This window comes from Toxotes jaculatrix, chromosome 1, assembly GCF_017976425.1.
Source record: "Toxotes jaculatrix isolate fToxJac2 chromosome 1, fToxJac2.pri, whole genome shotgun sequence".
NCBI classification, from domain to species: Eukaryota; Metazoa; Chordata; class Actinopteri; family Toxotidae; genus Toxotes; species Toxotes jaculatrix.
In genome coordinates this window covers 9,195,173-9,219,346 of record NC_054394.1, presented here as the reverse complement: position 1 = coordinate 9,219,346, position 24,174 = coordinate 9,195,173, and the positions used below count along the sequence as shown (strand labels likewise).

Below are 24,174 nucleotides of genomic sequence, written 5' to 3'. Positions count from 1 at the left end.
TCCATCCATCTCCTCGGCCTCATCCTCCTCCTCCTCCTCATCATCATCATCACCACCCTCCTCCTCTTCTTCAGTGAGGAAGCGTCACGACACCTTTTGAATCCTGTGGTTTCCAAAGTGGAGGTTGGGCTAGGAGCACGTGACTCATCTCAACAACTCGGTGCTAACGTTTTAAATTTAAAATCAAATGTCCCACGTGCATTCATTTTATTTCCACTTGGCGAGCAGTTGTGCTCCAAGTGGCGCAACACATTGCCGCCTCGTTGCCTTCTCCAGCACCGTGCTCGCAGGAGTTGAAGCGATCGCCGGGTGAAGAGGAGAGGGATGCGGCTGATTTCAGCGGTGAGCCCGGTGTCTCTTTCATGAAAGTAAGACTCCTTATCAAAAAATTGTGAAATCTTGACGAACATGTTGCTGAGCGTTTGCATGATACCGTCGCAGCAATGAAAACATCCGAAGAGTCTTGAGGACTTAAACGAAACGCGCTCTCAGTGACAGCGACACTAACTTTTTTTTTTTTTTTTAATCTCAACGTACTTAACTTTTCGCATCTTCAGGTAATATTGAGGGAACTGTTTTATGTTCTTTTCGCTACTGATGGTTGGTTTGATGCTGTTTGACCGAGGTGCGCAGGAGTGGCCATTTGTATGACGCTGGCTTCAATGGCGACCTCGGGACAGTTATGTACACAGTTCATGTTGATATTAGGCCCGAGCTGCACGTGCCTGGATGGTGCTTACAGCGTCACGATAATGAAGGAAACAGCTGGAAGTCGACAGAGGCTGAGGGGGACTGGCGTGTGCTTTTGGACCAGATGGGGGGATGTTTACAGGGTTAGCAGTGGCTTGGCTAGCAGGCTCAGGAATATGCTGCATAGATTCAGGGCACATGGCAAAGTGATATAATCGTGAATCATTTTTCAAACACATTGCACTTCAGTTTTCATATGGTACATGCTGCCGTGCCTCCAGTTTACTGTCGTAAATCCAGCTTGAGTGGACTGTTTTCTGCCTTACCTCAGCTTTCAACTTGGGTGCACCTGTGCGTCAGACTTACTTTGAATATCACTAGTAAGAGAAAAACTGCCGGACAAGTGTTGGAAATCATTTCAAATAATCAAATGAGTTTAATCTCATGTTCGTTAAATGAAATAACACAAGAACTTCACAAGAACCTGAATAAAACAAAAAGAAACTATTTACTTGAAAACCCCATTCACTAGAGCTAGATATGGTGTAATTATCACTTGAGGATGACTGGGAAAAGTTGTAACTTTCTATTCTTCTTAAATTGCTCAGATGTGGCCATTATGTCCAATTCTTCCTCAAACAGTATTGTCTGTTTCTTCTTAGGCACTGATTTCACATGCTTCCCATTTTGCTTGTTGAAATAGTGTGAAACAAATCATCATTGTGTTGCCTAAATGAATATAGGCAAATGGGAAGGTTGCATTTTAGGACTGTCACGTGATTCCCCAATAAACATGACAGTAAACAAAGCACTGATATGAACCTGAAACTGGAAGCACAACCCTAACTGAAAACAGGAATGGCTTCATGCCTGTGTGGACAGATTTTATTGGAACCTTTTGATGGTAGTTGTTGGGGAGAGTAATAATGTATTTTGCATGACAGTGAGCTATAGCAGGAACTGTTTGCAGTTATATTCCAGTAAACCATAGCATTTTTCTGTCTCTCTTTGTTCTGTTTATAATTTAAGTTTAATTTCTGGTAAAAACAAGATATTTTTTTTAATCTATATTGGTTTAACATTTTACCTTTGCAACACTAAACTAACAGTTTAGTTCATGTGCAAAAAACACGCGTGCTTCTTGACTAGATATGTGATATGACACCTGAACTACCACAGGTGTGACAAATAATGACAGCAATTTCACATAGACTGCATGAACCTGCTCGCAAGGTGTGAATCAGCCGCAGTGTGATGGGTATGAAACCAGGACATCACACTTATTCGGTGGTTAGCTGAACGTTCTGGGTTCTAACCTGCCGACTTGTTCTCCTTTTAGCTGTGTGGATTTTCTCCAGGTGCTTTGGTCTCCTCTCACAGTCCAAACCCATGCAGGTTAGGCTAACTGGCAACTAGAATTGCCTGTGGTTGTGAATGTTAGCATGAATGGTTGTCTGTGACGTGTTGTCTTTGTGATTGGCTGGCAATCTGTCCAGGCTGTACCCTGCCTGTCAGCCAGTGTCAGGTGGGACAGGCTTCACCCCCGAGACCCTGTTAAAATAAATAGGTATAGATAATAAATGAATGGAAACTAAAACAGTAAAACCAAAAGTGATACAGACAGTTAATGTTGGTGTATTGGTTAGCAGACGAACTGGGCAAATTTACAGTTTACATTAACAACTTAGCCAAAATGTTGATGAGCTGGTAATTAGAATCACATAATCAGAGTAACCTGGCCTTCCCCATGAATGACGTTAATGGAACATCTCAGGCATGTTGCTTATGTTTGTCAAATATGACAATCCTGACAGTGTTTACATTTTCAGAATCCCTTGCAGACTGAATAAATACATTAACGTTGTGCCTCGGGTTGTGTATTGGGATTTTAGGATGTTGACCTCTCGTGTGAATTTATGAACCCATTACTTGCTTTCAGTGTTGGTCATTGTTAGTGATTTATTTGGTCTGTGATTCCAAATCACACATGCAATAATTAAGGCTATAGGCCATAGTTTTGGACAGAAACACCACAGGCAGAGTGTATATAGGGGAATGGTGTATTTAAAAAAATAACACATTTCAATATGTTAAACCGTGCATCAGCCTAAAGGTCATTTCAAATGCATATTAATGAAAACAACTAAAGTAGCCTATCCCTACAAGTTAGACTAAGACACAGGAGAAGTGTCCATGCTTATTTGTGCTTTTGTGCGCCTTTGTGCATAGCAAGTCAGCATATAATGACTGACCTGGGTAAGCTTCTGTCATCTTCCGCTGGTCTGTGGTTTCAGAACTCACACACACGCAAACACACACACTCAACGGGCTTCATCTGCCTCTGTCCCTAGCTGTTGAAATTCTATCAGCTGTCTGCACCTCCCACACATTCTGCAGCAGCAGGGCAAGCAGCTTCATTGGTGGTGGGGGTGGGGGGTTGAGGTGTGTATGTCTTTATGTGTGTGTGTGTGTGTGTGTGTGTGTGTGTGTGTCTGTGTGTGTCTGTGTCTGTGTTAAAGGAGGGGGTACAGGAAGAGGCACCTGCTGGTGGCTGGCGGTTGGTTTGCACCAGCTGCTTTGCTACACACATGAAAGGCAGTGTTGATAGATAATTCACAATACTAAACTTCTCCTACACTCTTCTGATCTAGCCATTACCTTACTTTTGAAAGCTTTGACACTGGATGAGAATACATGCAATTCTACTTGCATACAATTCTACTTACCTGCAAAAAGTAGACGTGGTGAGGAAAGAAATACTTGATAAAATGTCATATAATCACAGACTGAAAAGGATTCATTTGCATGTTTGTGGGTGGCGTTTCTTCTGAATTATCTTAATGAGTAGCTTGATGTGTGTTTGCAAACTGTCTAGACCATCTATTTTTCTCTGTTTTTGTACAGGGACACAGTATAATGGACATGCTGTAGCTCTGTAGAAACAGAGGCTCATTGGGACCAGCTCGGATCCAGAGGTGTTCCAAAGCTTCCAGTCACCCTCCGAGCTCTGCCATGGACTTCTTTGATGATCCCAGCCTCTTTGTGGGAGGTTTGGAAGGGCTGGACGAGGATGGGTTTCCCTCAGCGCCGTCACTTGTGGATGAGCTAAATCTCAGTGCTGATTTTGAGCCCCTCCATGTGGAGCCTCTAGGCCCAGGGAAGCACCAAGATATAATGCCACCAGTTTCTACTCAACAGGTCATACCCACATACAGTCAGCAGATGGGTCACTACATGGGCATTAAGGCACAGAATCCTGCAGGGCAGGCATTTTCTGGTCCTGGGGGCACAAGCGGTGGAGGCGGTGGCATGATGCCAGAGCAACATGGCCAGTACCACAATGCCACCATGAGCCAAGTACCTCAATCCAATGGGCTGTTCTGTAACAGCAGCAGTCCAATGTGGGGCAACCAAGACCAGAATGGGAATATGTACCACCCCATATCTCAGCAGCAGCAACAACAGCTTTGTCATCAGCAGCAGCAACTGCACAACCAGCAACTTCATGTCAGACAACAACAAATACAACAGCAACAACACCACCCCTGTCATCATCAACAACAGGAGCAGCATCACAGAATGCGGCAGCAGCAGCTGCAACAACAACAAAGTCATCAGCAACAGCTGTTAAACCAGCGCCAGCACCAACAAATTAACACGCAGACTATGTCCCTGCAGCAACAGCAGCATCACAATTTCTCTTTTCATCAGGGAGGTCAGTCTCAGAGCCAACAGCAAGTTCACCATAGTCAGCAGCAGGTTCAGCACCAATTAACTGTAGGAGGACCAAGGTTCCAATCAAGATCTCTGCCAACTAAGTCTTATTTGGAAAGTCAGAATGCTTCTCTGAGTGGGACTTGCTTACAACAACGTCAGCAGCAGCAGCAGCAGCAGCATGGTAGCTACCAGTTGACCAGGGGAAGCCAAACCTTCTCTGGATCAGGGCCAGAAGACCCTAACCTGCCCTTCCCCATGCATTCATCATCTATGGTTCACTCCCTGCCCGCGTGCTCAGTCACTTCTGCCACTGCGTACCAACCGGCTCAGTATCCTGCTTACCCTGGGGAGCCAGAAATACCCCGTCTCGATCAGCAGTCTTTGTCCTCAGCCTCAGTGTCTGGGCCCACCACCACTGCACCCCTCACTTCCACAGTGCCTGAGCTCTCAGGGACAGCATGTCAGTTTCCATCCACAGGAGTTATGAGTCAGCAGCACACTAGGATCCCAGTTAGCCAGGCAGAAGAATGTCCTTTCCGGGCCCTGCGTTGTTCTGGAGAAACCCAGGGAAACTGCAGGTCATCTGAGATGTTTGGGGACTCTATGAGCTGCTACCCCAGCATGACCAGCCAGATGCCCTCTGAGCAGCCTCAGAGCTGCGGGGCTATCAACACTAATGGATACCAGGCTTTGGGAGATGGTCTGCTGACATCAGAGGCTCAGGATGGGGACTTGGAGGGACTGGAGCCTCCTGACCTCCTGCCTGACCTGCTGCCCCAGCTGGAAGCTGCTCTCAGCCAACAGGATGAATCCAACTGTTCCTGGGCCGATTCCAGCTTCGAGAGGGGACACGAGCAAAGGAACCCACCACCTGTTGAGTACAAAGAAGAGAAGGTAAAACAATGTTTCAGACCTAAAGATTTCTTTTTTTTGGGGGGGGGGGGGTCTCTTAAAAAATGTAAAGCATCGTACACATATGGCTGTCCTGCTCTAATTTATATGATGCTGTGCATAGTGTCTGTGCATAGGCTGTTTGCACAATTGAAGAAATTAGGTGTTATGCTGAAATACTTGATCTTTGCCTTACTAATGGAGAACATTTCTATGCTGACATTAAGAGTCTTTATGTGTTTTTCCTGGTATATCATGGCACAAAATCCAGTCACTCTTGTAATGTTTAACTAACTATCCCAGATAGAACATGTGCTTGTCTAGTAAGAAACCTGCAATCAGTGGTGGAGTGGGGGAAGGTGGAAAGGCGGTACCTAGGGCCATCTGAAAGCCCTCTGAAAATGATAATGGTCTGTCCAGCCTGGCCTGCTCGGTGCGCCGACAGCAGGTCAGGCCTGATTAGGCTAAGAGTGGCAGGAGTGTCTTCAGGACTTAGCTGTAAGCATACTTAGGGCTATATCAAGATGTGGGTCAGGGCAAGCCAGAGGCACTTGCACACTGCCTCGCTGGAGTGTGGGGGAGGTTGCACGCTGTTGTGGTAGCTGCCACAGTTTCTGTGTGTCTGTCTGTCTGTGTGTGTGTGTGTGTGTGTGTGTGTGTGTGTGTGTGTAAGAGTGCATGTGCACGTGTGAGAGAGCGGGCGGGAGGAAAAGAGCATGGTGAAGGAGAGTGGTTAGCACTTGAGGGAGGGGGGAGGGGGTTTGGGAGATGGAGAGAGCAGTAGTTCATGGAAAAAAAGAGAGCTTAGAAAAGAAAGGGAGGGAAAGAGACAGAGAGGAAGAGCATGAGAGGGAGAAAAGAAGCAGAGGGGGAGGTTGGGAGAATGCATTAGCTGGCTGTAACAGGCTTCAGGCGGTTCCTGGACCTCAGTTGGCTCGTAACTTAGCAGCATCCACACAGCCGCCTGGCCCACAAGTGACACATGACCAGCAGCAGAAGCAGCAGACGTTTCCTCATGGTCTGCTCACGTAAAAGGACGTGAATTTCAACACATCAATGTGTTCCTTTTTGATAACATTTGTGTTCGATTTCAGCAGTGTTATTACAAAAGCATCATATGTTTTACCAACAACTAAATATATTTTCTTGAAGGCGGTAGAAACAGATTGTGTCAAACTACACATGCGTTTGACAACTATGTCAAACACATGCACATGTCAATAATTCACACTTTTTTTTTTTCATATGGGCACTTGTGTTTTTCAAGGCTCACTACTAATAAAACAGTCTCATTGCCACTGGCAACACAGAAGTGTTTGTTTGACATTATCTTACCAACCCTACCTTTTCTGCATCTGCACCTACCCTTGTGTGGGTTAACACATAACAATTTTACAGTAACACTTGACACTGAGTGACTAATTTAAATCTTTCTGAACAGTGTCCTCTTACTGGCAGGAGACCCATTATACCCCCCCCCCCCCCCCCCCCCCCCCCCCCAACTTCTGAGACCAAACCTACGCCCATGAGCCAAAACACAACCTGTGCATTGAGTACTGCCTCAACTATCCCCCAACAGGCAGCAGGTGACAACAAAACTGGTGGTGGTGGTCTGCCTAAACCGGAGCTCATCCACACAGGCTTTTTGCCCATCTGCAAAGGTCCTTGATTGAATTGGGCCGTGAACCACAGCCATACGAACGAGCCTCTCTCTCTGTCTGTGTCAACATCCAGCCCTGTGTTGATGCTTACAGGCTGACTGTGCTATTCATGTGCACTGATGTGTGAAGAGCCTGCTGATAGTGAGTTTGCTGAACAGGCAAGGCATCAGGGGATAGCTGCCCACTCTTCACTCCCCCGCAGTGAATGTGGCTAATTAGGATTTCCAATGGTTGTAATGGTCAGCTGCAGCTGTGATGAGCACCCAGGGTTCAGGATTGAATAGTTGTCCCAGGTTGCTGTATTCAGAGGTTAAATTGAGTAAAAATAATGTCTTGGGCCCAGTTGCAATGGATCTAAATTCAAATGAACAGATGTGTGTAGAACCCTTGCATGTCCCATGAATCATTTCAGCAATATTTATTGACTTCTAGGGACTTTCTCTGAGGAGGTAGTTCAAGCTCACAGGCATCAAGCACTCTAAGTGAGACCCTTCTGAGCTGCATGCCTCTCTGTAACGCGTGCAAGTACTAAAGTGAGTCAGCAGTCGGTCTGTATGCTGTGACTGCTCAGGAACTCAGGAACTGACATCTTTGAGTTCTCTGTGCATGCCAAAGTGGCAGACAACTTTCTTAATTTTGAGATATGGATAAGCCCAGAACAGATTTGTCCATTTGGCCATTTCATCTGCATAGTCAATAGTTTCTTAATTAGATTTCCAGAAATTTTACTACATATCATACATATTGCAAATATGTTTTTTTTGTTGTTGTTTTTTTTAAGTGCAGCTGTTTAAGGATACACTGGAAAATGTTGCACAGCATAGTAGTTATTGTTCTGATTTGTTGTTTGATTTTGAACCTTTTTTTCTGGCGAATTCAACTTTGGACATCCAGTTGTAGTGTATTTTCAATGGGATTGAATTGTGTCTTCCTTTTTTCATTCTTCATCTTAATGTGTCTTAATTTGGAGTTGATAGACCTATAAATGGGTACAAATTAAACTCTGCCCCAAAGGCAAAAAGGAAACTGGTTTTGGAGATTTGTGGGGCAAAAGCAGCATATTCAAAACACCCCTTCCCAGTGTACTCAAACTGAAAGAAGATGTTTGACACCCTGATTTCAGTCCCACCCTTTGGCACCAAAGGAGCCATTATCAGTTCAAAACTGACACGGTCCATCACCTTTCTCTGAGTACACAAATCCAGCTTACTGGGAGAAATCAAGAAACACCAGAACATGTTAAAATGAACTGCAGGATACTCTAAAATCTGTGTTGTATGTAGCTCATCTACTGGTTTACTGCCCCTTAGAATTTTATTAGTGATTTGATTCTGCAGACAAATAAATATAAAAACTGGACAAATGAAGAGTTACCAGTTTTTGTAATTTGCCGTTTAGCCTTTTCTTTCTTGTGGAATCAGGTGTTTCCAGAGTCATATCAGTCTCACTGCATTTTAATCTATTCCGGTTGATCTGTAGCCCTTTTTTCATTGTCATGACACTTGTATACTTAATGACTGACTTTGCAAAGTTTTTCACTGTTTGTATACTCTGCTTTTTTTTTTTTTTTCATCAGACTAAATGCTTAACATAAAGGTACAAAGGGGTCTCTTGCTGAACAAAATAGAAAGAGAGATGGAAGTGGAGACTGGTGGATACTAATGGCCTGGGCTGCTGCAGCCACTACAGGCCCTTTGGCAGTGACACTGACCAGGTGCCTCCTCCCTGCCTGCCTGCCTGCCCGACCGCTTCACTGGATTAGATTTATTATCTGACTGGGTATCACTGCTCACCCGTCTCTGCCCTGCCATGGCCCCAGTGCTGTATCGCCAGTAAGCAACTTAGGGTATGTGTGCACTTGCAAGCAGGGTTGATTTGCATGTGTGACATGCTAGCTTTGTTGGTTTTCTGACCTCTGTGAAGTTTATATAACTGCTAGCCTATCAGCCATCCAGACTGGGCAGGCAATGCCATAATCAGCCTTGTAACTTGACACCATGCATCACCCCAGCACTCACCCCACCACCCACATGCGCCTCACACAAACAGGCGCATGCACATGCACATTTTGCACACTCACACACACACACCCCTGGGAAACCTGCTGCCTCTGTGGTCACATGGTGATAGGCTGTCTCATTCACACACTTTCCCTGATTACCTCCCCCAGCCTCCACACACAACAACCCCCCCCCCCCACACACACGCGCGCGCGCGCACACACACCCTCCATCCCTCCGTCCCTCTCCCTCTCTTGCTCGCTCTGTCAAGTGTTCTGTGTGTTTGCATCCGGCCTCATTGGCCTGTCTGTTTTGGAGGCCTGCCAGATAAGGGCGGGGGTGGAGGATAACTAAGGGTCAGAGGTAAACAGGAAGTCAGCCGGTCTTTGCTGTGGGCGGAAGGGGAGGGCTCAGTGGAGGAGCAGGAGGAGGCGGGGGAGGAGCTGGGAGAGGGGAGGGAGGAGGGAGTTGTACTTGGATTGCCTGTGTCAGAGGCATGTGGGAACGCTGCCAGCCCAAACTGCACAGTAGGTCTGAATTTAAAGTATGCCCTTTTATTCTGCTTTTCTTTATTTCGTTCTCTCTTGTCTCCTTCTCTTAGGGATTAAATGGCTTTGAATATTTTTCAGGGGTAATGGGTGGGTGAGTGTTTGCTCAGCGGTCAAATGTTGAGTTTTTTGTGTGTGTGTGTTTGTGACTGGAATGTGAGGCTTCTTGGTTGTGACGTGAGGCAGCCTCCTTGAACTCGTGTTAACCTTTGACTGGCGGAGATGGGAAAGCTGGAGGTTAGACTACCACTGTGTCTCTGGGCACAGAAAGACGAGTTTGAGGAAGACCGCATGAAAACCACTTGTAAATTAGCCTAAGTGTAGGGTGCAACAGGGGAAATTAGAAAAGGCAGGAAGGGGTAATGACCTCTTTGCCCTTGTGTTTACAACTGACACAGTGGTTGTTATTTTGTGGTAGGAACAAGAGACTGTGAAGATCTGTCAAGTAAAGCTTAGTAGAGAAAGGCTAGTTTACGTTGATGTGACTCCATTAAGTCTGTCCTTCTGTTCCAGTTGATACATGGTTGTCTGTACCACAGTTTGACTTTGACAGAACTTAATGTCGGTCACGCTGTCCACAGAGACGACGGTTGGCTGCCTGGTTACTGATTTGTAAGTTCAGCAAACAGGTTTGTGTCATTAGGAAGTCATTAGTTTGTTGCCATGGATTCCAGTGTTGTAAGGCGGGACTTTGTTTATTGAGGGTTATGCATGTATTTTACAGCATTCAGTTTCTGCTGACAGGGCAATTGATTCTCTCAATTCAGTTTTTACTTTTGAATGAGAAAGTTCACTGTCAAAACTGGTACGTCATTGATAGATCATCACTCCCTCTGTAGAGAGACAGGCTATGGTGCCGTCATACAGGCTACAGGCAAAAATGCAACTTTTAAAGAAGCATTTATGAAAAATTAATAGTGGTTGTAGAGGTTCAAAAATACCTGATTTCTTGGATGGCCTTTAACCATATGTTTCAGTTCACCCATTGCATCAAAAGTAGTTTGTTTCATTTCTTTTTTGTATTTTCATCACAGGATGTTGCAAAATTTTTCACAGTATTATTTTATTTTCATCTTTGAGAAGTGTTAGTCATACAGTGTTATACCCATCTTGATATTCCTGTTATTGTGCAGGTCTACTTGGTTTGGAGGAGTAAAATGTGGCTTGACTCCTATACCTAATAAGTAGTGTTACCACACACCACCGCCTTTACCAAAACCAGTTAATGACCTAAATGGTTTCTACATGTATGTGCCGCGGTATATAGTATACAGTATATAGTATATTTCAGGTTTAATACAGACTCTGATTTTCATCCACTGACTTTTTCCATTTATTGACAGAGGTTATCTGTTTTTTTTTTTCTGGTCATGTTTTTAAGCACAGTTGCTTTTATGAACAACATAAACTTTTATTTTTCATCAAGTGTTTCTCTGTCATCACTCACTGCTCTTTGTCTGCTCTGTGTCACAGCCCTGCAGTCACTCTGTTTGTCACCATGATTGGCTGTGCTATTTACTTATGAATATCTGCAGCCACAATTGGATGAAATGCAGCAACCGAAAGAAACTGAAACAGTCCAGCCTACCTCTGACAGCCTGCTCCCTAACATCAAACTCTTGCATACTACAGCATCTGTCTGTGCTTGTGTCAACAAAACAATCAAACTCTGACAACAGCTTTTCATGATAGTCTGAGTCATGGCACAAGGGGTGATCAAAGACCTGAATGGAATTTTTTGCCCATTTTTAAAATTAGAATAAATTCATCAAGTAAAATGGTCAAAGCCATTTCACGTCTAAATTTTTCTTAATGTGCAACACAACATTCCTCACATCAGCCTTCTAACTCACATTTCTAGCTCAGAATATTTTTCTTTTTATAAAATTTTCTTTTCTTATAAGTGGGGCAGAGGTGATTCTGTTAATTATCTTCTCTTTTTTCTGGTGGAAGACAGTCTTTGTGCCCGGCCTCTCCCATTCCAGCAGAGATTGACTCGGCAGACACCTGCCTCGAACTGAGCAGGAGGTAGAAATCAGAGCAGGGAATGAAAAAAATCCCTACTTCATCAATTCCTGAAGGCTGTAGGTCGACTACACACTCGCTCTGTCTTGCTTGTGTGCGGATGTACGTAGCTGCCTCTGTGTGTGTTCCTCTTTACACAGACCCTGCTCTCCCTTTGCCACCGCTTCAATAATGAAGGAGTTGTAAAGGTCTGGCAGTAAGCCCCTTGCTGAATCCCCCCCCCCCCCCCCCCCCCCCCCCACCCGCCCCACCTCATCCCTCCTTCACACTCTCCTTTCCTCCCTCTGTCTCTATCTAGCTCTCTCTCTTTCGCATCCTAAGGGACCTGCTCTCAGCTCCACTCTTCGGTTTGCACCGCTGTTCCCATTAATGAATGGCATCATCCGGCTTGCTTGTTTTGCACAGTTCGGCTTCACTTCACTGCCTGGTGTCTGACCTGCTGTGCCATCTCTGATTCAGAGAACAGCTCAGAACAACCACTGTAAAAAAAAAAAAAAGAAAAAAAAATACAGAGTTAAAGAAGAAGCTTCACATTTTTGTTTGTGACACATCATGTAAAACGACATGAAAACCTTGTGCAATTCAATATGCAAAATGCATTACATCCCTCTGGTGTTGATGAATCATACAGATTCATTGTGCAGATACAATCAGCTGCCACTTCTTTGGAAGCCACCTGTGCTTCCAAAGAAATTCAAGTTACTGGAGTCTCATTCAAGAGAACAAACAAATTCTGTTGAATTACTCATATTTTAATTAGTACAGATTTCTGTTTGAGGAATGTGAAGCAATAACACTTTTGACCTAAAAAAAAATGTATTGTTTTGCAGAAATATCTACTGATGTTAACATGCTAACCAGCGAGCACCCACTCGTCCTGTCCTGTAACACCACTTTGTACCTCAAGAGGTAATAGTGAGTCAGTGTAGGATCCAGTCTGCCCTCAGTCCAACATGAGACTGAGTTGTTTTTATGATGGGGGGAGGGGGGGTACCCCAACTTTCTGATCTTAAGCTGCCCCCTGTTTGTTTGAATTCAACAGTTGGCCAATTTCTTACACAGTTCAAAGGATAATTTCAGCTTATAACAACATGGATCTTCTATTAGTTATGATAATTTTTCTACCAGTATAAACTGTTACCAAAAAAATGGCATCCATCACAGTTTAGCTGATCCTGGTTCAGCTCTGACTGTTGAATAGTTTGAATAGGAAAATATCCACAATGACGGAGCTGGTATGTAAAATCTGGGAGTCAGTTGGGAGTCAGAGGGTATCCCTCTGTGGATGGATGGCCTCTTGCTTTCACTTTGGCTTATACTCGCTAGTGCATGCACACAGTTCTAGCCCTTAAAATATCATCTTAAATCTTGCTGAGCGACTGCCCTCTGAGCTGACACTTAAAGATGCAAGAAGGGCAGATGCCCTAGTTAGAATCACTGCATGCTCTTCTCAGTTATTGAGCCAGATTGACAGAGAGCCAGGCCTAGGTTATGCTCTGTATTCTTCGCAAACCGTCAAATGGAAGTCACAGCTTTTTCTTTTTTTTTGTTTTTGTTTTTTTGTGGTGGTCAGTGGGAAAATGAACACCATGTGAAAGCCAAACTAAACAAAGACACAAAACAGAGTTTGCCCACAGGGTGTTTTGTTGCGATCTGTGTGGTCTTCAACAAAATGAGATTTGAGAGGCCTCCACTAATTCAGTGAATGTCAGTTTGTCAGTTCGCTGCCATCCACATAGCTGATATTTTATAAAACACACTTTTATTGCAGTTGAGTTCAGCGATTTCAGAAACACTACTGAGGGGCAGGCACATATGCATTTGAAAATAGAAATGGCCGGTAAAAATCAGCAGAGACACTGCTTCTGTTTGTTCACTGAGCAGCCAGTTGACGAGAGGAAACGGTTTCAAATAGTAACACACTGTGCGTCAAGTTTTCATCATCTGGAAATCTCAGAAACCTGTTGAGTAACTTGTTAGCCCTACAGGCGTTGTACTGTAATTGGCAGCATGTGAAGTAACCTTAACACAGCCCAAGCGCTGGTTAACATTAACATCACTGCTTATCACATTACTGTGGGTTATTCATACTCTGTTAACTTCCCTTTTGTATTAATCTGGCTTCTTGTCAGTGCAATTTAGAAAAGTGTTCTGGTATTTTTTGTGAAATGAGTCAGACATAACTGCAGCTGCATGCATGAAGATGATGGCAGACCGCTTTTCTCTTTACCTTGCGCTCCAGCTCTCTATCCTCACAGTCACCCCCTAGTGTTCAGTTCTGTCCAATCCAGATTAGGACCAGGTCCAACTGTTCCTGCTGTTCCTGTAACACTTCACATGGATCTGTCCGCACTCAAAAAATCTTCTTATCAGCAGTGGGAATGGCTGTCTGTGCTGAACTTGATTAAGACATTCAATTAGCTGACTGCATAATAGCGAGCTAATAGGCTGTCTTTGTTAAAGCCTGTTGGAGGGGAGTTGCTTTGGAGAGCAGCAGGGCTACAGTAGCGAGGCACGTCCCAGCTATAGCTGGACCCGTGAATTAATTGTTTGCAGTGCACTAATTGCTGTATTGGCACAGAATGAACTTGGTCTAAAGATGATTGTGCATGTGTGTTAGAGAGTAAATCTGGGTGTGAAAGGAAGGACGGAAGGAAATGGAGTGTTTGCGTGTGAACTTGTTTTCTGTTTGTCTGTCTTTGTGATCATGGTCCTTTGAGCTTTATGTGTGTGTTAACTATAAATATCTCAGACGCATGCGCGCACACAAGGAATGAAAGTCTGCTAGTAGTGTTGTGTCATCTGGGGCCAATGCAGTTATTAGACTGGAACAAACTTACTACTTATTTTTATATTATATTTATATATTTTTGTGCATGGCAGCAGAGGAGTAAATCCCTGCTTGCCTACTAGTGGCCAGCAATAGAGGATGGTGGGCAGGTGCTGAGGACTGTTGCTGTATGAATTTATATTCAGACATTGTTTAAAAAAAACAGCGGACATTCTTAGGAAATGGATGCTGATAAATACATTTAAAGAAAGTGTAAAAATGTAATGTAATTGCTTAATTACAATGACACTGCAACTGAAGTTTTGTACTGTGACCTTGTGCTATCCTGTGTCTACCTGCACAGTTCTTCTGTGTGGCTCAGTAAAGCTGTCTGATCACGGTGGAGCAGTCCAGACCGTAGTAATAATGCTCTGTTAGACTTTCAGCAGCTCCTCTAGAGGGCACCGTGCTCAGCCCAGCTACTGTTACTCTTGGCCCTGAGTAAAGGATCATTAATGCATGGTGCTGTATTTAATTGGTTGGGGAAGCATTGCTGTGCATCATGTCTCCTTTCATTTATCAACCCTGCTGCTGCCTCACACTCCAGTGTGACTGCAAACTGGCCTGTAGCCTAATTAGTAGAGGGCCTAATTGTTTTTTTTCCAATGAAACTTAACAGTGCAATCTAAGTTTCATTAAAGGAGGTATAGGTATGTAAACTGGTGATGGTTGAGGTATATGTGATACTTCTATTTCTGAGAAACCCTATAGGCCAAACGTATTTTCAGCGATAACTGAGGCAAAGGTTCAGCTGAGGTTGGAGGTGAAAATTATGATCGAGCATGGTTTTTGTATGTCAGCTTTGTAGTTTTGTGGTGGAGTGGTAGAGGACTGCAGCATCTCATGTTTACTAACTCACACTTGCCCTTTGATCACAAATGTTTTCCTTTTTTTGGTTTCGTTTCCCATATACTGTTGTTTTGGGCCACTCACCCAAATATATCTGACAACATCCAAAAAATATACACACATATTGCATTTTTGCATTCTCACTGCATTTCTATGGATTAAAATGGCTTCCAGAATGCAGCATTCATGCACGGTCTTGCAAATTAGAAAAAAAAATGACTTTGCCATTCAGGTGTTAAGTTATGAATGCGACTCGATACGTTGCAGTCATCTTTCAAGTGTTGGATAGTTAAATCTGAGAATGTCAGTTCTGAAACTGAATACACAGGATTTGGATTTTCATCTGTCACTCATTGTTAAATGAAAAAGTTTGGGATTATTTGCCACTGATCAAAAAAATTAGTAAACTGAAGACACTAGTAAGTTATGTTAATAACTTAATAATCTAATATTAGAAAAATGAGCTCTGTGGGTTACTAAAATGTTGTTGGCTGAAGAAAAGTTACACAACAGAAGATCTGATACCAACAAAACAAATTCTATGATAGTATGAATGCATTAATTAAACTTACAGCATTACTGTCTGACAGACAGCTACAGAACAGTTTCCCTTGAATTTGTGTGTATTTGATGACTTGCTCCAGGATTCTACAGCAGGCTGGTGTCTGTGCCAATGTACTGAACCTGGACCTGAACCTGGGTCCTGGGTGATGATTCCTTAACATTCATAGTTAATCAACAGTGTAGGCAGAATTATCTCCACCTAGGATGATTTTACCCTTTTTTTGCTATAAAAATGTTAAGTAGTTAAAGGCTTAGATAACCAATAGATCAATAAAGCCTTCATTTTTGTCAGTCCGTGCATCATGTTGGCCCTATGGTGACATTAGGTTCCAGTTTGCTATGGATTCGGTCTCTGTATGAGTGAAACAGCTTGCTGTAGACTCTGAATCACTGGTGGTTGCTAGCCATCTTGTCATTTTCAGTCAGTGCATTGCTAGCTCTCAGCTCTCATTTCCCTAATGGTGAGTTAGTAGAGACTCTCACGGTGGTACAGGCAAGAAATGAGAGCAGTGGTGCACTAATACAGGCTCTTTGATGAGGAAGTAATGGAGTGTTCAGACACCTGTGCCTCTGCAGCCACCCTACCTCTGTGCGCACACATGCACACACACACACATTTTTTTTTTCTCTTGCTTCCTTTCACAAGCTCTGCTACTCCCCTCCCCTTCCTCTACTCCCCTCCCCTCCTCTTCCTCTCCCCTCCCTCGTCTGTTCTTAAAGGAAGCCACTCCCCCTCATACAGAGCTGCCAAGCTTTTTTGCATATTAACCGTTTAGTTGCCAAGGAGCTGTGGCTGCGTGCCATGTGACCGTTGAAGCATGTGTATGTTATTGATTGTTATTCTCTGCTCTTTTTCTTTCTTTGCTCTCGTGTTGAAACACACATACAAATCTTTCCAGTGAAGAAGAAAATGTTTTATTACCACTAACATCCATGTCCAAGTCTGTCTGTGTTAAATAAGATATTATTCAGATCCTCTTTCTGTCTGTCTTCTCTTGCCTGTTTTACCTATCAAACAGTCTGTTAGCTGTTGTTCGTGATTTGTCTGAATTGTAGTTGGCAATTGTTGCTGAATGTTTCTTTTAGTATAATTCATTAGGCCTTTGAGGTGGAAAGTCTGTGTTGTTGCAAATGCAATCAGTTGAAACAACACATACACACCTACAGCAGACGTACTAATAAAGGATCAGTTAGGAGAGACTATGTTTTTGTTCATTTTAGAGAGACCTAGTATCTATATGAGCTTTAGCGCCCATCGCACTGTTGATGTGTGTGTTTACAAAGCTCACCCCCAGGCCGCTGTACCCTGGTGGGCATTATCTGACAGTGGATTTGTTTAGCTTGGAGAGGACGCTGTTGCTTGGCTCCCAGTAAGCATGTGGTCTCTCTTTAAAGTCCAAACTCCAAGGCCTGTCCTGGCAGGTGGATCAGATGCCTGCTGCTGCACACAGGCATTGTTTTAGACATATGGCAGTCATCTCTGTTTTTGCTGAAGATATAAAGCTGTAACATGTAAAACTACACAAACCGCACAGATAAAGAGAGAGAATTTTCAGTGCCACTGTCTTACCTGTATGTAGGCAGGGCTTATCATTCTGATCTTAACAACCCACCCTCCCTCTCTGCTCACACACACTCACTCACACATGCACATTTTGAGTAAAGCTGTCCACACCATTCCAGTTTGTCAGTTGCATAGATGTTTATTTAGGTTATCTGTACAACGTGCAGTGTTATGCCATATTGTGTTATAGTCCATCCACGATCATCCACGTTTCACACCATACTTTAAAAGTCATAGCAAGTTATGTAGTTTGGTATGGGCTACAAAATGATTACCTATACAAAAATAAACACTTCAAAATAACGTTTTCATGGGACATTTATGGCCCACAACCTCAGAGTCCTGTCTGGAGGTCAGGTAAGGCGTAGAGAACGTTTACTCAATATCAGGGTTCCTTGGAGATATTTGATTTTTTAAGATTGTTGTTTTGCTTTTTCAGGATAATGTGTAAGATCCTCGATGATGTCTTGCTGGGTGTGTTGTAGTCGGCATATAGTCAGTTTTACCTGGTGACATAGTGTGTTGTAAAAGGTGTTTATCTTTTGAATGTTATCGTCATCCATCCCTAATGAAACCTATGTATTTTAGGCATATATAAATAAACACAACTGATATGGTAAAATCAGTGCTTAGTGCCTTTTCCAGTGTTTAGATCTTTTTCCAGCGTCTGATGGGCAGCTCTCAAATGCCTGTGTGTGTGCAGCTGCATGAAAAGTGAACAGGGTGTTGGCTGGGAAAGAAGCCTGTTCAGCTGATTTTGCACAGTAAATAAAGATTTAAAAGCTGATGGGGTATCTGTCAGTAACTCAGGCCTGACCCAGTAGTGCGGTGCACTGTACCTGGCTTTCAGCCAGACGTGTGTCTCTGCATACTTCCCAATACCATGTGCCAGCCGGTGCACATGGCCCCTGTATCACGCTGACAAGAGTCCCCTGAAAGGCTGGCTCGTTCCTCCAAGATCTCTTCTGGCTCAGAGGAAGAGCTGTGTGTGTTGGACACATCCCAGTTTCCTCTCTTGGAATTTGTTTTCCAAAAATCATACCAGGGTGACCAGGACTTGACCTCACAAGGGCTTGAACTCACCACTGTAGATTGAGTGCAGTGAGGGCTGCGTGTCTGGTTTGGTAAACGAGTAAAAAGTCTGCTTTGCTCTGCTGTGTTCAGTATCTTAATGTCTTCAACTTTGTGAGCAGTTTTGTTTTTTTTGTTTTTTTATCAGAAATACATTTTAGCCTTTGGGATTTTGTTTATCTGTTTGTTCATCTAGCTTTCTTGGATGATGCTGTTCCATAAATAAATTTGCGCGTCACTCACAGTAACCTACATGAGGCCAAAAAAAAAGCTACGATGTTGACAGTCTTTGGTGTGGGAGAAATCCAGTACTTTGGGGGTTAAGTTGTGAAAGTTAATGTAATAACTGCTAGCACCATCTGCTGGCCTACTTCCTTACAAAGAGAGAGAGAGAGAGAGAGAGAGAGAGAGAGTGAGAGAGTGAGTGAGTGAGTGAGTGAGCAAGAGAGAGAGAGAGAGAAAAACGAGTCTGGGTTTTAACGACATCTCTAATATTCATGCTGATGCATTTTGCTGCTTTGTGCTTTCATTTTCCACCGCTCTGCCTGCCAGAATCTCGAGCTCGCCATACACGCCCCAGCCAGGGAGAGGGGAGGGCAGCAAGAGAGAACGAGGAAAAAGACAAGTGGGGAAAAAGAAGGAAAAAACAACCGGCCAAACAAGCGAGCAAGCTAACACAAAAGCCTTTTTGTGTGTAATAAAAGGAGTAACCTACCTTATCCTGGCTGGTGAAGAAGACGAGGACAGGCGCAAAAAGAGAAACGGCAAAGCGGAAAGAGCAAGAAAGAACGAGAAATAAGGGGGAGAAGGCTCAGAAAGTCATAGAGAGCGCACACGAAAGGCAGGCGGAAAGAGGAATCAATGAGAGGGGAGGAGAGAGGAGGCAGGAGAAGGCAACTCTAACACACACACACACACACACACACACACACTCACACACATTCATACTCACACATTCACATACACACACAGAGTGAGGGAGACTTGGGTGAAGCCGGACGACAGCAAAGCAGCACGCAACAGCAGAATGAGAGCTTCCTGGACTGCCACGCACCTCCTCTACCGCCCACAGCGCTGCTCCCTCATCACCCTGTGAAGAGACAAACGAGGGTGAGAGAGAGAGAGAGCTCCCATGCGCTCCTCTTGAGCCCTGCCTGCTGGGGGAGGAGGAGACGAACGGCTCCAGCGCTCTTGCACTGCCTGAGGAGAAGAGCTGACCGGGGAGGAGGAGGGGAGGCAAACGAGGAGAGAGGGAGGGGAGGGGGGGACACACGGCTCAAGGAAGAGTGAGAGAAAACGACTGTTGAAAGGGAAAGAGTGAGTGTGTTTGTAAGAGAAAGCGTGAGCGAGCAACGGAGAGAGAAAAAACACGGCGAAAGGGCAAGGCTTTTGTTAGCCGGTTGGAGAGGGGGAGGAAAGAGGAAGGAAAAAAAAACACCATGTCTACAGTGAAGAGGCCAAGAGGAAGGGTAAGTGAGCTGCTCTGAGAGCTGGGAGGGAGGAGGGACGAGGGGGAGGAGGAGGGGCCGGCAGGAACTGAACAACCTCCTCTGCTACTGGCTCATGCTGCACTGCCGCCATCTTGAACTCATTGCTGCTTTTTTTTTTTTCCTTCCCCTCCGTACTTATTTGCTTTGCTGTGCAAGACCTTATCAAGGCACACTAGATTTACAGTGTTTTCTTTTCCCCACCCCCACTGTCTATTCATTCCATACATCGCTTTCCCCTCATCCTGTGAATGTCTCCTAAACCTGCCCTGTGCTCTAGTTTATGTACAGTGTCTGATGTGTGTGTGTGTGTGTGTCCGTGTGTGTGTGTGTCCTCCATGAGTTGAGCCTGTCAGTCACCAGAGAGCTCACTACATGTGGAAATGAGGGGGTGAGAGCGTGGAAAAGCTTGCTGGCCCAAATGGAGCTTACTCTACCTTTTCATGGGCTGTAATGGTCCCTACCGTTTTCATGGGACTACGTGCTGCTAGAGAGATTGAAATCACTGCAGTGCTGGCAGGCTGTAATTTCGGTTATTTATAGATGTATTACACAGCTGCAGTGCTCTCACTTTTGGTGCATTTTATCTTTTCTGTCCCCCTCTCTCTCTCCCTCTCTCTCTCCCTCTCCCTCCCTCTCTTTTTGATAGACGCCTGTTTTCATATTTTTTCTTCCTCTTGCTACCTCTTTCATGTGCCCTTATATTCTTCCGCTCTTCAGCATTACTTTCAACCCCTCCCCCTCTTTTTTTTTTTACCATTAACTTGAATGAGAACATTCCAGCATGATCCAGTAAATTTCTTCCTAATAGCCTCAGCAGCGTTGCACACGTGAAAATCATAATGCAGCTCTTGTGTGTATGTGTATGTGTGTGTGTGTGTTTTTCTCCCCTTCCTTCCAAATGAATTGCTGATTATTCAACTCCCTGCCCCCACTTTGTTGGTGAGGTTCAAGCTAATTCTCTTTATTTAGCTAGCAGTGTGGAAAAAAAAAAGCACCCGGCCGCGCCTGGGCCATGTAGGCATACGCAACACATTTTTAGATTAGGTCATCCATTTATGGGTTCCCTCTCCGCTGGGCTCAAGGCCCACCACAAGGCGCTTGTGTAGGCATAACTGCAGTCACGCCATCTATTATTCACATATTATCACGTATCAGGCAGGCTGGATTATTTATGTCTGCAAGGCTCACTGTAACCCGCTACATTGAGCCAGTGTTTACGCTACCTTTGAATAGGCTACTCCACCTAAAAGAATTTCATTTGTGTCAGACTCAGATCAGAGAGTTTCCATGTCACATGGTTTCAGAGTTTCAGAGTCCTCTCTCCGCCTGATCTAAAAGCATTCTTGGAGGAAACACTGACCTTTCACATGCCGAGGGATCTACTGGTAGAATTAGATAGGAGGCTGAGAGTTGAAGTGAGCATCATGCTGAGCGAGACAGGTCCACTCCCCACTCCCAGCATCTGAGATGGGGATATCAACAAGCTCTGCTATCTGAGTGGTTCACACGGTCTCCAGAGGGTTGTGTTTTTCTGAATGAGTGAGTGAAACTTGCAGTGGTCACATCGCAGTATCACTCTGTATTTTATTTTCATGAAGGCATTACGGTAGTTTACAGCATTTTAGTTTTTCTTTTAAGCCAGTGTTAAGTGTTGTTAAAGCCAGAATTAATTATTTCACCCAGTTCTTATTGTTCAGCTGTGTTCAGTGTGCTGGTTCCATTTGTTAAGAAGGAAACAAAGATTTGCTTCTGTATGTCACTATTATCTGTGTGACACTGTGATGGCTTCAAATGCTCACAGCAGCCATAAATAACAACCTTGTTATTTATGGTTTTTCATTCTAACATAATTTCTTGTTATGTTACAAAACATTCAGATGTGCTTTGAACAATATGTTATGCTGACCTTTTTTTTTTTTTTTTTTTTTTATGTACATAAAAACAGCAACCTTAGAGGGTGGAAGCATTTACCTCTATATGTGAAGAAATGCATATTGATTAGGCGAGTGAAGACTTGTGCATGTGGCACCTGATTGGCTGCAGAATCTATAATGTGCTTAAATAAACTGAGATCCGTCTGATCTTTCTTGTTTTGTTTGTCCTAGTTTTGTGGGAGAATCTGCTAAAGCTTGTCTCCATATAACATCACCTCCCTTTAAAGGTCAACTTTCTATTATATTCTTTGTGTTTCTGGGTCCCTCTATAGCACAGTATGGATTTGTGTCGTTGACAATAGACGATATTATGTCTGCGACATTTGTGAGATAGGAGGATTAATAAGAGGATTAATCCTAAATACTAATTATTATTCTCTTTACTTCTCTCCCTCTCTCCTTAGCCCCGAAAGAACGCTAATGGTCCTGGTAGCCAGGTACGGGTCCTCAGTCCCCCAGTGAAGAGCAGCTCATCGTCCTCCTCCTCTTCCTCATCATCTTCATCCTCATCCAGCTCTTCATCGGAGAAGAGGACGCCGCGGAGGACGCATCATCAGATGGAGTCAACTCTGCAGGATAAGCAGGAGAAGGCCAATAGGATAATATCAGAGGCTATTGCAAAGGCCCGGCAGCGTGGGGAGAAGAACATCCCACGAGTGATGAGCCCCGAAAGCTTCCCCAGCTCTTCCTCACAGTACAAGGCCCACCGTGACCGTGAACACAAAGGAAATGGCAAAGCACGGCCCAAAGAGAAGGCGTGTAGGAAGGCCTGCATTGTACCCTCCTCCAAGCCCAAGCAGAAGGCCAAGATTGGGTATGTAGTCACAACCGTTATCACTGTTCTGTAAACAAATGCAAACACGCATTACAGGTTCCTGGAGACCAGTGTCTTAATGTCTTAAATGGACAAAAAAATAAAGTATTCAATTCAGAATGAAAGTCAAGTCGCATCTCATATTTGAGAAGCTGTAACCAGCAAATGACCAAATGAGTTTATCATTATTTAGCGTTAGTTATGTCATGTAGATTAAATAATAACTTCAGCATTATTCACTAATATTTTGTCAGCTCTGAGAAATGTTTTGTCAATTGAGTCTTTGAAGTCTCTTCACTTCATCTGCATCCATTTTTGTAGTTGATTTGCACAACCTAGGGCAAACTGATAAATGTCACAAAGCACTGGCAGAACCAGATATGCAGATGCGTAGTGTTGACACCGTGGTTTGTTTCACTTGCTCTGATTTGGGGAGGAGTTGGGGGGGGGTTTAAAGGGACAGTTGAGGTTTTGTTTTTTGGTTTTTATTGTTATTGTTAAGAAAAATCCATTACGTTAAGAGTCTAAATTCATTGGGTTTGAGCTGACAGTGAGCTCAATTGCTTGGTAATTGAGATAACCTTGTTAGGAGGATGCTTATATTAACCAGTGCATATGTTGTAGTATATTTGGATTGATTTCTAACACCTGATCTCTGTACTTGTCTTGGACTTCCCTTCAAAATGTACATGACTGTCTCTTGGAATATATAATGTCACAGCTTTTCTTTGTATTTGTGGCTACGTGGCAGCAGCAGAGTATTTTACTGATTTAGCCTGCTTGTGTACCGGTGGATTTTGCTGGTACATTTTTACTAGCGTACATTTTCTGCCTGCGGTTGCCAAGATGGAAGCTCAAAGTTCAACAGAATTTACTGCATGCCATAACAATAAACCAGGCTCAGTCATCAGCATAGACATGGGAGGAGCAAACAAAGGCTGCATTTACATGTGAGACAGTACTGCCTAGTATATTCAGGCCAATAGTGCTGATGTATAGATACCGTAATCCGCCTCCCATCCCCCTGTTTAACTGCTATATGCAGTGTATAGCTATAAGCCACACCCAACGCAAGCTATTGAAATATCAGCTGGTGCAGATGTGAGGGCCGAGGCAGGGAGCTCAAGGAAAAGGGGACTGTTTAAATATTGTCTTGTCAGATTGTCCAAAAAAAAGCAAAACTAAATTGTGTGTTATTAGTTTTAAACCATCATTGAGAAGGTCTGTATTTTTGAGACCTAGTGTGAGAATGACTGACAACGGTCAACAATAATATCTGTCTGGCAGCTGTGTTGATTAATAATTAGATGAGCCAGGCAGAGGAAGAAAAGCTGTAGCAGATAATGGATTTTGCTTAGTGTGTGTGTGTGTGTGTCTGTGAGATATAATGAGAAAGTTGTGGCAGTGCTGATGTTTGGGACAATAGTTAGATGTTGGAGGCATCAGTCACGGTGATACAGTCCCAGTAGCTTTCCAGCTTTGGTTGGATGTACTTGCCTGGTGATGCTCACTGTAAGTCAGGCCTC

General features: G+C 43.9%; 1 protein-coding gene across 7 annotated transcripts in view; it reads left to right on the top strand.

Annotated features, from left to right (window-relative positions):
* Window positions 1-24,174, top strand: part of chd9 (chromodomain helicase DNA binding protein 9) — a 68,656-nt gene that overhangs the window by 591 nt on the left and 43,891 nt on the right. For 5 of the 7 annotated variants that reach the window (XM_041035751.1, XM_041035759.1, XM_041035786.1 and 2 more), the window contains 2 exons: window positions 3,595-5,301; window positions 22,239-22,648. In XM_041035751.1, the coding sequence (XP_040891685.1) occupies window positions 3,703-5,301; window positions 22,239-22,648 (2,009 nt within the window). In that variant the 5' untranslated portion in view covers window positions 3,595-3,702. Of the gene's footprint in view, window positions 1-3,594; window positions 5,302-9,472; window positions 9,487-19,685; window positions 19,880-22,238; window positions 22,649-24,174 lie in introns of those variants that run through there. The other 2 variants (XM_041035801.1, XM_041035792.1) reach the window with 2 other exon arrangements.